Below are 15,059 nucleotides of genomic sequence, written 5' to 3'. Positions count from 1 at the left end.
CCCCTTCGGTAACCACAAGTTTGTTTTCTATGTCTGTGAGTCTATTTCTCTTTGGTAAATAAGTTCATTTATTTTTTTAGATTCCACAAGAGACACCACATGATATTTATCTTTTTCTTACTTCACTTAGTATGATCATCTCTAGCTCCATCCATCTTGCTGCAAATGGCATTATGTCATTCTTTTTAATGGCTAAATAAGTGTTCCCTTGTATGTGTGTGCGTCTTATTTATCCCCGCAGGGGGACATTTAGGTCGCCTCTGTGCGTTGGCTGCTGTAAAGAGTGAGGCGGTGAACGCTGGGGTACGTGTATCTTTTCAAGTTAGAGTTTCCTCCGGATATTCACCCCTGTGCTCTGACTGTGGACTGTGGGCTCCAACTTCGCTGCCCGCTGCACCTGTTTCCTTCCACCTGGGAGTCTCTGGGTTTGCATTGGGCAGTGGGCAGCCCCAGTCCCACACAGAGCTCCAGAGCCTGGCTCAGACAGCCAGCAGCTTGGGGACACCCTGCTCTGGGCTCAGCTCCCCTCTGAGCCTCCTTCTGGAGGAGATGCTGCTTTCCTGTGGTCCAGAGTCATGAGCCCCCACCCAAGCGTCCCTCTGGGCTGCCCCAGTTCTCCCCAGACACCAGCTTTCCACACCAGCAGGCCCCAGCCACGTGGGCAGCTTCCTACGTGTCCCTTGCCATGGCCCAGCAGGCTGGAGTGGGGTTCCAGATAGGGAGCTGGGGGCCGGGCCCATGAGAGTGTGCTCTTCCCCAGGCTCCAGGCCATCCAGATGGAGTCTCCTTGTCCTGCATTTGGCTTCTTAGGAAGGGACTCAAAGCTCTCCATCCCCGCCGCCTGGGGCCCTGTTCCCAGGGCAGCTGACTCAGCAACTGAACAGACAGTGGTCCTGGGCGGGGTGGGTTTCCTGGTCCTCCACGCAGCCCTGGCCCCCATCCGCAAGGTTTCCAGGGCAGCAGGCTGTGCGCCCCTGCAGGGGGAGGGATGGGACCAACTCCTCCTCACCCTGGGGTGGTGCCCCCTGACCCGCCTTGCAGCTCCCCCTTGAGCTGCACTGCAGGCAGGTAGGGGTTTGGCAAGCACACGGGGGTGGTCTGGTCCCTATTCAGAGGGCAGGCTGGGGAGGCAGAGGGAACCCTGGGGTGGGGGCAGGGGCCTTGGGGGGTGGTGGGGGCTGGGCCCCGGTGAAGCCGGGGCTGGTGGGAAGCGCCCCAGGCCCTGGGGAGGGGGAGGAGCCTAGTAACATTTTCTGGGAAGGAAGGACCAACGCTCTCTCTTTTTAACCTTTTATTTTGCAGCACTGGGGATTCACAGGCAGGTGTGCAGAGAGCTCCCAGTCCCCCTCATCCCCTCACCTGATGCCGACCTCCTGCAGGGCCATGGGGCAGCACGCTGCCCCCACCCGTGCTGGGGTGGGTACCACCCATCCTTGCAGATTCTCTGTCCTTCCTGCCCGGCAGCCGTGTCCGCCGCTGCCCAGAGCCTCCGGCCCGTGAGAGCCCTGCCCTCCTCCAGGGCCCCCCCGCCGCTGCCCCCTGAGATGGCTGTGGTTTTGTCCCTGGAAACCGAGCCCTGGAGGTTGGCTGCTTTCACTCGACCTGACTCCCTGGAGGCCCGTCGTCTGCGTGGTCTCTGGTGTGAGGCTCGACCACACTTTGTTCGGCTGCTGGTCCACGGGGAGCCCCGGGCTGTCACAGCTGGGGGACGCTGGGCAGAGCTGCCCAGAGGTCGTGGTGTGGGCATGATCTCATGTCTCTCGGGTGGATGCCCAGTGGACAGTCAACTTTTAACCCACGAAGCAACTGTGGGCTGCTCAGGACCTCCCAGTGAACTCACCAAGAGGTGGGGTGAGGGCAGGGGTCGCTGGTATCAGAGGGAAGGGAGTAGAGAGGCGCATGGGCTGGTTGATGACCTTGGGGACCCCTCCCCCCAAACCTCGCAGACCCTCATCAGAGGGGCCTGCAGGCCCCTGCTTCTCAGAAGAGACGCTCTGGCGGGCCAGTCCCTGCAGGAGGACAGGGTGAGCTTACAGGGGCCAGGCCAGTTCCTGCGAGGGGAGGTCAGCTGGAGGAGGAGCCTTTGTGTGGTGGACAGTCCCCCCAACCCCAACAAGACGTCTGCCCTCAGATCTCAGTGTCCAGAACCTGGGAATGGGATCTTGTTTAGGGAAAGCTCTCTGCAGAAGGGATAAGGGTGAGGATCTTGAGATGAGGTTGTCCTGGAGAAGGCCAGTGGTCCTCGCTCCAACAATGTGTCCTCAAAAGAGACGGAAGGAGAGAGACACGGACCCAGAGGAGGAGCAGTGCGACCAGGAGCTGAGACTGCGTGATGCGGCTACGGGCCCGGGGAGCTGGGAGACGCAGGAGGGGCCTTGGAGCCTCCAGAGGGAGCTCAGCCTTGCTCACGCCTGGATTTCAGACTCTGGGCTCAGAACTGCAAGAAGACGAGCTGCTGCTCTTTGGGGCCCGGTTTGCGGTCCAGCGTTACAGCCACCCCAGACCCGGAGGCAGGCATGTTTGCCCAGCCCCCACCACCCCAGGAGGCTCCCCGTTTTGGGGGCAGGATGAACCTCGCATGCAGGGTGAGGGATGGGCTTGGAGAGGGGCCCCCACAGTCCCTCCGGCTTCTTCTGCCGCCCGGCCAGCCCCCAGCTGAGCTCACGCACCAGAAGGCCTGGATGGGCGCCTCTACCTCGTGTAACAGGGATCTGGGAAGACAGTCAGGTTCTCAGACAGGGACTGCCTGAGGTCCCTGCCCCACCCCAGGCCCTGGGCTCCGTCCCCACCCCCATCCCCTTGAGTGCCTCGCTGGCCCAGGCTGCTGGCGTGGAAGGCAGTGACGCCTACCCTGGTTGCTGAAGGGGATAACCTTTTCTGGGCCAAGTCCGTGTGATCTGCAGGCTTTGTGGAATCTGTCCAGGAAGCTGGATTTCAGCTCTGGGAACCGTCCTGTGGACACAACAGTTTGGGGCCGTGTGGGGAGGGGAGGCGAGGGGAAGGAGTGGCAGGTGTGGGGCACCTGGACGAGGTGGGCACCCGCCACATCATGCCACGGGCTGCGGGCACCTCAGGGCGTGGCCAGACCCGCACCTCCCCGGGGATGGGGCCGTGGGAAGCAAGGAGGAGCCCCGGGACACGGTACCGTAAAGTGCCAGCACTTGCGTGGCCGTCCCATTCCTGAAGTTCCGCATGTGCAAGATGACGTAACGCTGGTAGTCGGCCTCCAGGATCCGCAGGCTGTTCTCCCCCAGGTCTGCACAGAAGCTCTGCTCAGAGCCTGCAGCCCCTGGGGCCCGCACCACAGACTCTCGAGGGTGCAGGGGCCGGCGGGGCCCCTGGTGCTCCAGAGCTCCCCATGCACGGGCCCCCACTTGCCCTCCCGCCGCCCTTTACAGGCCAGGCCCACCCTCCTCGCTTTGGGGTCGGCTATCAGGGAGTCCCATAAACCCCTAAATCGGGGCTCACCGGGAGTGGGGCTGTCAGACAAGGGTCCACTTACAGTTGATGGTATATTCCCCGCTCTTGCCTGTTTTGCCGCAGACCACGGCCACGTCCGTGCACTCTGCATGCAACCTGGAGCCCAGGGGTGATGCTCACAGCGCAGCCCCACCTGACCGCGTGTGACCAGCGCCCCCCACTCCTCCCCACACCTTCACCACGTCCCCTGAACCCCTGCCCCAGCCTTAGCACTCTGCTGCCCCCTACCCGGTGCCCCCTGCCCCACATACAGCGCCCCCTCACCCCCAGCTTGGTCAGACGCCAATCCACATGGGTGGGGCCTGGGGTGAGACTGCAGGGGGGCAGGGTGGATGGGGGCCTCCGTGCTCCCCAATTCCGGAGGATGGGGACAACACTCACATGAAGTGGAAACTGAGCTTGAGACCACCGTCCTCCACGACCTGAATGCCCTCTATGAAGATCCTCAGGTCTCCATCTTCCTCTATCCGCTTCCTGTTGTCTGCAGCCATGGAGATGGAGTACCAGGTCCCAGAGACCTGGAGGGCAGAGGTCGCGGTGGGTGCGGGCATCCTCACGTCTTGGTGCCTGCTCCCTCCCGGAGCCAGGTCGTGGGCATGCAGCTCCCACCTAGCATCCAGACCCCCGGGGAGGGCCCGGACCGCAGCCCCACCTTGGAAATATCATAGTTCCTCTGCACGATGCGCTGGGGGTTGAAATCCTGGGCGCAGACCAGGCCCAGCCCCAGACTCAGCAGGAGCAGCGCCATGCCCTCCAGTGGGTGGGCGCCTGGCCTGCCTGCTGCCCGCTCCCTTTATTCCCCTCCCTGTGCTTTGGTTTCCGGCCCCAGCTCTTCTGCATCCTCTGCACAGGCCTCCGCTTACTGGGAACTTGGCCAAAAGCCGCCGTGGCCGCCCCCGTCCTCCGCAGGCAACGACTGGCTCTGGCTGCTGCCCAGATGGGGGCCTGGCTGGGTCTGAAGTCGCAAAGGGAAGTGGGGACAGGCTGGTGTCTTGGCCTGAAGCCACGCCGGCCACAGAGGCGGGTGGCACCAGGGCCTATCTGAGCCTTCAGATGCGAGTGGCAGAGGATGGCGCCCCTTCCAGCCCAGCCTGCCTGGGTGCTCTGATTTCAGAGCACTGAGGGGTCCTGGCAGCCACGCGTGCAGGTCAGGGTCCTAAGATTCGATGGACAGCTCCTCATTCCCCTGGTGCATCCGGGCACAAGGTGGCTGGTGGTCAGGGTGCAGGCTGAGCTGGACCAACTGGGGCATCAGATGCTAAGTCCTATTTTAGAGAACAGACACGGTTTATGTGTTGATAGAATATTTTTTTTTATTGGGCACCTACTGTGTCCAGGCTCTAGGGTTAGAGTGAAGCACCCAGTCTCAGGAGGTGCCTCTGGTCCACGAGCTAGATTCCTGGAGGCTGGGCCGGGAGGCACTTTTTCACAGAAGTGCTCTCTGCACACCGACAGCCCCCGGGATCTGATTGGAAGGTCACAGACTCTGTCATGGAGGATGGCTGTGACCACAACACAGCTCTGACATGCCTTCCGGGGTCAAGGCGTCTGTGACCCCACGGGACAAGTTGAGGGGTCGGTGCTTTGGCGCTGGGGCCCTGTGACTCTGTCTAGGGTGACGCCTGCTTGAAGGGCCCTCCAGGGCTGCTGGAAGGGGCTGGATTCTTGAGCCCGGGAGAGGAGTGTCTACGGCCTGTCCCCACCACCCTCGCCCCCGTGCCTGCCGGGGTCACCTTCCCATCGAGACGCAGCCATGGATGTTAGGCTCCAGGAACGATGACAGACATGGACACACAAGTACATACATGCAAACATGCACGTGTCAAAGCGTACCCATGCACACTCACATGTGTGCACACGGCCCCATCCCACACCCCAGATGCTTTAACGCATCTGACAGATCTTGTAACTTGAAGGTGTTATTTCTATAATCAGAAAGATGTACTTAAAAAATGTGCTGAAAAGCAGAAGGAGGGGTTTGCTCTCCTCGGGGAGTCCACGGCCTGGAGATGACGGAGGAGAGGGCCACCCTTCTCTGTCACAACCGTGCACAAACTACTTAAAACTCCTCTGTAAGGTCAGTCTCTAGGAAGCAGGGAGGGATGACAGAGGAAGTGAGATGCAAGAGAGAATTTAAACTAAGAAACTCTCCTGATGGTCCCATGGTCAGAACCTGCCTTGCCAGGCAGGGGACGTGGGTTTGATCCCTGGCTGGGGAACTAAGACCCCACCTGCCCTGGAGCAGTAAGCTTGTGCACTGCAGCTACTGAACCCGTATGACAGACACAGCTAAGGAGTCCGCACACCGCAGAGAAAGATTCCACACGAGCAATGAAGATCTAGCGTGCCACAAGTAAGACACGATGCAACTAAATAAATAAATATTAAAAAAAATACCCTTTACTTTTTCAAACAGGACAAAGTCCTGTCATCCGGCAACCATGAGGAGCCCCGGGCGGCGTCATTGTGACCCGGACTTTCTGGGGCTTACATCATCAAAGGGGGTGCTGACATCACCACCCACAGAAGGCTCAATGCCACACGAGCCCACCTCGGTGTCTGCCTGGGACTCTACAAAGAGAGACCCAAAGAGATGCTTGAAAAGCATCCAAGCTGGTGAGCTGCCTTGGCGCCTGCCTCAGGAGTGTTGTCGCTGAGACGCTCTGCTGGAGACTCCCCCGCCGTGGTACCCTGCCCCGTGGCATTGCTTGGGTTCACGGGGGCGGGGGTGGGGGAGGCAGTGCCCCCTTGTTGGGCAGTGGAAGCCTGGCCGGTGTCCAGCTGGAGTACGACGTGACCAGCCTTTGCTGGCTTTCAAAGTAGGAGATCAAAAGAAATAGGTAGAGTACGTTTCGTCAGACATTTGCGCTTAGCTCAGCAAATCCACGTAATCGCTATCAATTTACTGATGAGATAAAATTCTTTCCTTCGTCTTTAAGGCCTAGTCTGTGTTGAGCACTTGCTGCACATCCCAACTCAGACCAGCCACACTTCACGTGCTTGACGGCCACACGTGGCTACTCCTGGTCCGTGCAAGCTAAGGCCGCGTGCTGGTCAACTGGGTGCTGGCAGCGAAACCTCAGCGTCTCCATTCTGCTCAGTGCATAGCCCACAGCCCTGCAGACATGCGCACAGCGACCCCGCATAGAACACGTGACATAAGCCCCGGCGTTGGCTAGAGCCAAAGTCTCCATGTTAGCACCTGACGCCTTTCATTCAGGTCGTAATCCCCGTTCCAGCGACTGCCTGGAGAAAGCTCACGCGTGCTTAGCCTGCTGTAGTCCTGGGGCAAATGGTGCATCTTACTGTCGCTGGGGGAGAAAGAGGAAAAGGTTAACTCTGGGGGCAGACTGCGTCCTCGTCACGACCTCGTTTTGCTGTCCCTGGTCTCAAGTGGAGGGTCTGTCGCATGTCTTCCATGAAGCCAAGGTGGACATTGATAAGGCCCAGGGGTATCCAAGACGGCACTCAGTCCCCAGAGGAGTGGCCAGCACCCCAAGGAGACCCTAGTGGAGCAGAGGTGTCCCTGTCTCCCCGCCCTCTCCCCAGGGCTGAGCATCCCGGGGCCAGACGCCTGGGTTGGCGCCCCAGTGTGTCTGAATGAGTCCACGAGTCCGTCATCGGGAGGCGGCAGAAGTTTTCAACTCTGTTTAAAACTGACTTCTCTCTCCTTCTCCTCTAGGAGACGATGAACTGTAAAAGGAAAATGCTGCTGTTGATTCTGGGTCTTTCATTGCTCCTGTTGTTTGATCATTATTCCAGGTAAATAGAAGATCTCAGGGAATCGACGCCTGCAGTGCTTGGCAGAGCTGCTCGAAACCTCCCGAGTTTTGTCCAAAGCTGTTAATAACACTTTCGAAATGAATCAGATGTTACCTCCCCTCTCTGTGGGACCAAGCCAAGTATACTTTCATTCTTTCATTTTTAAACATCCAGCACGTAGTGATCAAGCCCTGGCTGGGCCCCAGGCTCTGTCCTAGGTGCTCAAGGAGCCACGGTAATAGGGGGAGAAGGTCGCAGGGGGAGAAGGCAGAGCAAACAGAGCAGAGCGTTGGGGATAACTTTAGAGGCTATTTATTTGTTTGGTCACGCTGGGTCTCAGTTGCAGCACTCAGGGTCTTCGATCGTCACTGTGGCATGCGGGATCTTTAGTTGCGACATGCAAACCCTTAGTTTTGGCAAGTGGGATCTAGTTCCCTGACCTGGGGTCAAACCCAGGCCCCCTGAACTGGAACCGCAGAGTCCTAGCCACTGGGCCACCAGGGAAGTCCCTGGGATAGCCTATTTTACATAAATAAGGTCACCAAGAAAAACTAAAATGCAGTCATCGCACCGAGTTGCTATTTCAGACAAATTACAAGTGGTCCCAAAGTTCCATCTTGTTCGGACATAAACAGGACAGCAGTGACCTGCCCCGGCAGCCTGTGTGAGCCAGGGATGCATCTGTGCCAGCTCAGTTTCTCATGGAGAAAAATGCAAGTTCTTCCTTCATTTGTGCCCATGTCTTGTGGGCTCCTTCATGAGCAGTGCAAACTTCCCAGATGCCATTTGAAAAGCAGTCTTATCATGAGAGACAATGTCTTTAAAAACAAAACCTTTGCAAAACGCAGATCTGATAAAAAGGCTTGTATCCAAAATATGCAAAGAACTCTTAAAACTCAACAAGGAAAAGAAAAACTTTATTAAATGGGCAAAATCTCACCCAAGAAGACATAAAGATGGCAAGTAGGCATCCAAAAAGATGCTGGACATCATTTGTCATTAGATAATTGGGCTTCCCTGGTAGCTCAGCTGGTGAAGAATTTGCCTGCAATGCATGAGACCCTGGTTCGATCCTGGGTCAGGCAGATCCCCTGCCTGGAGAAGGGATAGGCTACCCACTTCAGTATTCTTGGGCTTCCCTGGTGGCTCAACTGGTAAAGAATCTGCCTGCAATGTGGGAGATCTGAGTTCGATCCCTGGGTTGGGAAGATCCCCTGGAGAAGGGAATGGCTATCCACTCCAGTGTTCTGGCCTGGAGAATTCCATGGACTGTATAGTCTATGGGGTCACACAGAGTCGGACACAACTGAACAATTTTCACTTTCAATTGCAAATTAAGACACCAACCAGGCACCATGACACGTCTGTTAGCACAGCCCTATGGTATAGCCACATTGAAGACAGCGTGATGGTTTCTTACAAAGCTAAATATGGTCTTTCCGGTGATCCAGCTTGGGTGTTCGTAAGTATCATTAATCCAAGTAATTTGAAAGCGTATGTTCACAAACAGCCCACATAAGGTTATATAGCAGCTTTATCCACAATGTCTAAAATCTGGAAGCAATCAAGATGTCCTGCAGTAGATGAAAGGGTAAATAAACTGCGGTGCATCCAGATAAATGGATATGATTCAACGATGAAAAGAAACAAGCTATCAAGCCAGGAAAAGATACAGAGGAAGTATCAGTACACATTGGTAAGGGAAAGAAGCCAGAAGCCAATCTGAAAAGACTACCTACTGTATGATTCCAGCCACGTGAAATTCTGGAAAAGGCAAAACTGCAGAGACAGTAAAGGGATCAGGGGTCTCGGGGTTTGGGGAGGAGTGGCTGGACGAGCACCGAAGGTCTGGGGCAGTGGAACTGCTTACGGTGGGCCTGTGACACTACACCTGTTTCAAAACCCTTAGAATTTTCTAACGAAGAGTGAATTTTAACCTAGACAAATTCAACTCTCATTTAGGAAGTCGAGGGAATCCCAGGAAGGATTGCTGTATGTGACCAAAGTCATCGAACTGTATCAAACATGCCAGAAGTAAGCTCCCTGAGGGCTGAGGAAGGTGTTGAGAGAAGTCACCTTGGAAACCAGTGGAGTCTGTGCTTTGTTGTTTCTCAGCCCATGGACTGCAGCACGCCAGGCTTCCCTGTCCTTCACCAACTCCTGGAATCTGCTTAAATTCATGTCCATTGAGTTGGTGATGCCATCCAAGCATCTTATCCTCGGTTGCCCCCTTATCATCCTGCCATCAATCTTTTCCAGCATCAGGATCTTTTCCAATGAGTCGGCTCAGCTCTTTGGAGTCTGCAAACATAAGGGGAAGACAGCCACGCAGGGGACTGTCTCTAGTGGATAACATCAGTTCCCCACAGGAGGGCAGGATGGCAGCTCTGATGCCAGCATGCATGCATCTGGGGACGGAACAGTTGAGTGAGTGGACGGTGAGTGACCATGCATGGGTAATCCAGGGACAGTTAGGTGATACCTGCGGTGATGCATTAAAGCTGGAGACACCAGTCTGCACTGACCTGTAGCTTCATGGAGCAGGGGAGAGTTACCTGGGGAAGTATTTCCAGATACATGCCTCTGTGCCAGTTGGGACAACTACACACATGCCTTCCCTGCTTGCCCAGCTGAGAGGACCTAGAAACGAGGAGCCCGCAGGAGCAGCGAGCACTCCCAGCCCCAGACCTTGGTTTCTAATATTATTCTACAAAACAAAGCAAAACCCCAAGCCAGGCTTCCTTGGAGACGTGGCTATTTCTAGGACGGGAGACAGAATGTATACAGGATGAGCCTGGAGCAAAGGGACAAAAGAGCCTGTGAAAGAGCTTCCAGTGGATAAAGTGGGAAGAATCTGAGCAAGAAAAGAAAGTTGTATTGGGTTATATCCCAAAGCATAAAGCAGATCTTCCTGAGTGCACATTGATATAAATAAAGGACTGAATCAACAAGAACATAGATGACAGAGAAGAGACAACACCCCATTCATAAGAATCCCGAGTAATCGATGGAGACACTGCCCCGCAGGAGGCGGAATGTGTGGGCTGCCATAGCGATTCCCTATAAAGATTACAGTGTGGATTTTAAGTGAAGTCGCTCAGTCGTGTCCGACTCTTTGCAACCCTGTGGACCAGGCTCCTCCGTCCATGGAATTTTCCAGGCAAGAGTACTGGAGTGGGTTGCCATTTCCTTTTCCAGAGGATCTTCCCAACACAGGGATGGAACCTGCATCTCTTCTGTCTCTTGAATTGGCAGATGGGTTGTTTACCACTAGTGCTAACTGGGAAGCCAAAGAAGGCTTCGTGAATGTGAACGTGAAGTCGCTCAGTCGTGTCCGACTCGTTGTGACCCCATGGACTGTAGCCTACGAGGCTCCTCAGCCCATGGGATTTTCCAGGCAAGAATACTGGAGTGGGTTGCCATTTCCTTCTCCAGGAGATCTTCCCGACCCAGGGATTGAACCCGGGTTTCCCACATTGTAGGCAGATGCTTTACCGTCTGAGCCACCAGGGAAGTCCTCAAAGAAGGCTTAGCGTTGAAGAATTGATATCTTTGAACTGTGGTGCTGGAGAAGACTCTTGAGAGTCCCTTGGACTGCAAAAAGATCCAACCAGTCCATCCTAAAGGAAATCAACCCTGAATATTCAATGGAAGGATTGATGCTGAAGCTCCAATACTTTGGCCACCTGATGCGAAGAGCTGACTCATTGGAAAAGACCCTGATGCTGGGAAAGACTAAAGACAGGGGGAGAAGGGGAGTACAGAGGATGAGATGATTGGATGGCATCACCGATTCGAAGGACATGAATTTGAGCAAGCTCCGGGTGTTGGTGATGGACAGGGGAGCCTGCCTGCTATAGTCCATGGGGTTGCAAGAGTTGGATATGACTGAGTGACTTTTTCTTTTCTGCCCTCTGTCAGTGCATTAGCTGTGTGTACCATGGGTATAAGTGCAAGAACTCTGGTGTTGATCCAGGAAGAGGCAGGACGCCGGATGGTGGCCCCGCACCACTTGCTTCACTGGGCAGCCGACCTGGAGACAGTGGTGGGTGGGGCGCCTCCAGTAGACAGCGGGGGAAGGGCTGCCTTCTGTCTGGACACAGCTCTAACCTGCTGCTAGTTTTGCCAACTACACGCTCCTCCCTGCCTTCCTCCCTGGCCGTCATCTCCTTCCCCTGCACATCTCTCCCTTCCAAACCCAGGAAGATGTCTCCTCCCCAGCTGGCTGTCTCTGGTCCCAAATCAGGGCTGGACGTGCCGCGTTCAGCACTACACTCCAAGCTCTGTGGCTCCCCTTGGCACCGAACCCTGGGGCCTCTTTAGAGCCATCCCTCTGCCCCAGGTGCCGGGGGTGGGGTCCGGGGCTGCGGGCCCACTGCTGTAGGGCCAGCACCTAACAGCACTTCATGGGCTCTGCAGACACTTGTTGAATGAATGCTTGACTCATAATAACTTGGTTTTCCCTTCACATCCAGGAAAAATCAAGAAGAAGAACTTGAGCTCTCAGACTGGTTCAAGCCCAGGTAAAGATGAAAATGTCTGCCTGTGAACACATCCACACACACACCCATGCACACATGCACAACACAGGCACACACTTGCACACACACTCACAGACACAGACCCAGACACACAGGAACTCAATCTGCAGTAACTAGGTCTTTTCTTTTTCCCCAATCACCAAATTACAGCCATCCTGGGAGGTCCCAGTCGCTGGAGTTCATGCTGACCCGCTCCACTTGTTGGAAGCTTCCTGATTTATTGAAAATTCAATGAGCGGCTTCTCCTGATTTTGGCCTCAGCTCTCGGGGAAGAGTCCTGTCCCCTGTTGTGATTCTGGGGTACCTTGCTTCCTGATTACCTGTCATCATCCATTAGCCAATTCCCTCCTGGTTTTAGATTGTTTACCTTGCAGCTCTTGCCAGGAACGCTCCAGTGACTAACTTTGTACATATTAATACACGTTCTGACATTGTCTGGTGAGTTCATCTGTGGGGTAGATTCCCAAAAGAGTCATTAAGTCAAACAAGGCAGATACTTAAGTTTTTGTTTACATTATGCCTCTTTAAAGATTGAAAAAAATTGTCCACGACATGCTCACGACCCAGACCGCAGGAGCCACGGCGTCCGGCACGCAGAAAGGGGCTCCACAAGTCTTACCTGTTATCGCTGGTGCGGCCTCTGCTGCTGTCCTTGTAAAGGTACCCGTTCCACCGGTTTCTCTTTTGTTCAACAGAGGACGCCCCGATGTGATCACGACCACGAGCTGGCTTGCTCCCGTTGTCTGGGAAGGCACTTTCAGCAGAAAGATGCTGGAAAAACACTACAGAAGGCAGAATTTCACAACGGGCTTGGCCGTCTTTGCTACTGGCAGGTAGGGGTCGCCAAGCCTGTGCCACACTTTATTTTGGAAAAATGCACACCTCTGTCCACGGACCTCCCACCTCCAAAGGGCCACTCATCGGCCTCTGTAACCACTGTTTGTGGATGGCCTGTGAAAAGCAGGACATTGTTTTTCTCTCCTTCCTTGTTGTTATTCTTGTTCAGTCGCCGAGTCCCGCCTGAGTCTTTGCAACCCCATGGACTGTAGCCTGCCCGGCTGCTCTGTCCATAGGATTTCCCAGGCAAGAATACTGCAGTGGGTTGCCATTTCCTTCTCCGGGGAATCTTCCCAACTAGGGATCGAACCTGAGTCTCCTGCATTGCAGGCAGATTCTTTACTGCGGGAGCCCCCTGTGAAGTCCTTCTCCTCCCTTAGCTGGATCATTAATACCACTTAGCTGTCTTTCCACTAACATCCAGTTAGCTCTCACACTCTTTTTTTTCCAACAGTCATTCCAAAACTTCAGAGGCTTTTCTCAGACTCCCCAGCCCACTACCTCCCCCTTCTGTAACCATTGCAGCTGAAATACAGGCCCGACCTCCTGCCTTCCTCCCTGGGAATTCTGCAGTGTCGACCTGGCGCCTCCCATGTGGATAGTGTTTGGTGATGCCCTTCCGAAAACGTTTAGGGAGGCAAGCGTCCTCCTCTGCACTGTGTTTCGCAGGCTTGCAGATCCGTACCTGGAGCTGTTCTTGAACTCGGCAAATAAGTACTTCCTGACTGGCTACAGAGTGATCTTCTACATTATGATGGACACCTTCATCAAGCTGCCCCAGATCAAGTGGGAGCCCCTCCGACAGTTCAAAGTGTTCATCGTCACTGAGAGCAGATGGTGGGACAACGACGTCGTGCGCATGAAGAGCTTGGCCAAGCACATTATCTGGGACATCCAGGGCGAGGTCGACTTCCTTTTCAGCATGACCGTCACCCAGATCTTCCAGAACAATGTGGGCGTGGAGGTCCTGGGCGAGTTGGTGGCTCAGCTCCATGGCTGGTGGTACTTCAAGGACCGTGCGAGTTTCCCCTACGAGAGGAGGCCCAAGTCGGCAGCTTACATCCCATTTGGCCAGGGCGATTTCTACTACGATGGTGCATTTGTGGGCGGCACACCCCAGGAGGTCCTGAACCTCGCGGAGGAGTACCTGAATGGAGTCATCCACGACCTCGGACTCAGGTTGAACAGCTCCTACGAAAAACACCTCAACAAATACTTTTTCCTCCGGAAGCCCACCAAGCTCTTATCCCCAGAGTACAACTGGGACGCTGACTTCTACCCGCCACCCCAGGTACAGTACGTCAAGGTGGCCCAGCAGTCCAAAAGGAGACACTGACTCCCCGGGACCGCAGGCCCCACCAGCAATGGTTCCCCCTGGTAGGTGGGATGTCTTCATATGTCCTAGGTTTGAGAGACACAGATGTTTATACTCACCCACAAGACATTTTTCTCCCTGCAATTTTGGGCCATCCAATTTGGCCACTGCAGGATAAAGAATAAAAGGCTGCTTATTGAATGTTTAACACATGGTGATGTTAATATCTATACACTGTAGATAACCTGGACATAATTGGAGGCATAAAATGAATTTTTTTTAATGCAGAAAAGCTCTAGTTCAGAAAAAAAAATATATATATATATACATGGACACAGAAGGGCAAAGGATGATGTGTAGAGGAGAAAATGAAACTTCATGGCTTGCAAGTCCATCAAGGGGGTTGCTTTTCAGGCTGAGGAGGCACATTGCTGTGTTTAAGCACCTGGAACCATCTCACCCTATCTAGCTTGTGACTAGACATGTATGAACTAGAGACTTCCTACCAAATACATATCTTTCTTTTATTGTTTACACAGAGAAGTGTCAAGTTCATTTCTAAAATCTCTCGGCATTTTACTTATTTTTGAGAAGACAGGGGCTGAGCACAGGGGTGGAGGCAGATGTCTGCCAGGTGCAGGGAGGGTACCACTGGCCCGAGTCCTCGGGCAGCTGCAGGGCAGCGGGGAGATGCGACTCTGTGGCACTCCCTTTGCACATTCGAAAGGGCTCGACGTGGGCAGCTCGGAGCGCCATGAGCCTCAGGATGGGAAACCAGCCCCCATGGGTGGTGGGAATGGGGGCTGATGTGGCTAGCAGAGGTTTGTTCCTGGCAGTGAGTGTGAGGGCCGGAGAATCCCGTATCCTAAGGAGGCAGCCGTCTTCCTCCTCCTTCTCTTGGCTGCACTGCGAGGCACGTGGGATTTTAGGCTCCCAACCAGGGGTTAAACCTGCACCTTCTGCGTGGGAAGTGCGGCGTCTCGACCTCAGATGGCCAGGGGCGTGCCCACAGCCATTCTTCTTAATGAACCCTCTTTCCTGGGAGAGGACGCAGGCTGCGTAAGTGTGAAGGCCAGTATTGTCCTCCCCCAAATTCTTACATGGAGTCCTAGTCCCCAGGACCT

The 15,059-nt window shown here is 54.8% G+C and overlaps 2 protein-coding genes across 4 annotated transcripts; one reads left to right on the top strand and one right to left on the bottom strand.

Annotated features, from left to right (window-relative positions):
• Positions 1–1,294: 1,294 nt before the first annotated feature.
• LCN9 (lipocalin 9) lies at positions 1,295–4,369 on the bottom strand. 3 transcript variants are annotated; one of them, XM_027554445.1, is made up of 7 exons: positions 4,133–4,369; positions 3,862–3,998; positions 3,503–3,576; positions 3,146–3,256; positions 2,851–2,952; positions 2,670–2,711; positions 1,295–2,437 (listed from the first exon to the last, which is right to left on the bottom strand). In XM_027554445.1, the coding sequence occupies exons 1-6, from the start codon at positions 4,226–4,228 to the stop codon at positions 2,692–2,694; spliced, it is 540 nt and encodes a 179-aa protein (XP_027410246.1). In that variant the 5' UTR covers positions 4,229–4,369; the 3' UTR covers positions 1,295–2,437; positions 2,670–2,691. The 3 variants fall into 3 exon arrangements, with proteins under 3 accessions (XP_027410246.1, XP_027410245.1, XP_027410244.1); XM_027554444.1 differs by having other exon boundaries at positions 1,295–2,711; XM_027554443.1 differs by lacking the exon at positions 2,670–2,711.
• A 1,602-nt stretch (positions 4,370–5,971) lies between these two features.
• GLT6D1 (glycosyltransferase 6 domain containing 1) lies at positions 5,972–14,143 on the top strand. Its single transcript, XM_027554441.1, has 5 exons — positions 5,972–6,096; positions 7,163–7,242; positions 11,718–11,765; positions 12,479–12,616; positions 13,290–14,143. Exons 2-5 carry the CDS (start codon positions 7,169–7,171, stop codon positions 13,954–13,956), a joined length of 927 nt encoding a protein of 308 aa, XP_027410242.1. The 5' UTR covers positions 5,972–6,096; positions 7,163–7,168; the 3' UTR covers positions 13,957–14,143.
• Positions 14,144–15,059: the final 916 nt, after the last annotated feature.

Source organism: Bos indicus x Bos taurus, chromosome 11 (assembly GCF_003369695.1).
Source record: "Bos indicus x Bos taurus breed Angus x Brahman F1 hybrid chromosome 11, Bos_hybrid_MaternalHap_v2.0, whole genome shotgun sequence".
NCBI classification, from domain to species: Eukaryota; Metazoa; Chordata; class Mammalia; order Artiodactyla; family Bovidae; genus Bos; species Bos indicus x Bos taurus.
The sequence above is the reverse complement of the archived record's forward strand: the minus strand, read 5'-3'. Positions and strand labels throughout refer to the sequence as shown.

Coding starts and splice junctions, on each gene's coding strand:
- LCN9 (XM_027554443.1), bottom strand. CDS start 4,228: ATGGCGCTGCTCCTGCTGAGTCTGGGGCTGGGCCTGGTCTGCGCCCAG. Junction 3,999..4,132: donor GGAACTATGATATTTCCAAG/GTGGGGCTGCGG, acceptor TCTGCCCTCCAG/GTCTCTGGGACCTGGTACTC. Junction 2,953..3,145: donor GCAAGTGCTGGCACTTTACG/GTACCGTGTCCC, acceptor TTGTGTCCACAG/GACGGTTCCCAGAGCTGAAA.
- GLT6D1 (XM_027554441.1), top strand. CDS start 7,169: ATGAACTGTAAAAGGAAAATGCTGCTGTTGATTCTGGGTCTTTCATTG. Junction 7,243..11,717: donor TTGTTTGATCATTATTCCAG/GTAAATAGAAGA, acceptor CTTCACATCCAG/GAAAAATCAAGAAGAAGAAC. Junction 12,617..13,289: donor GCCGTCTTTGCTACTGGCAG/GTAGGGGTCGCC, acceptor TGTGTTTCGCAG/GCTTGCAGATCCGTACCTGG.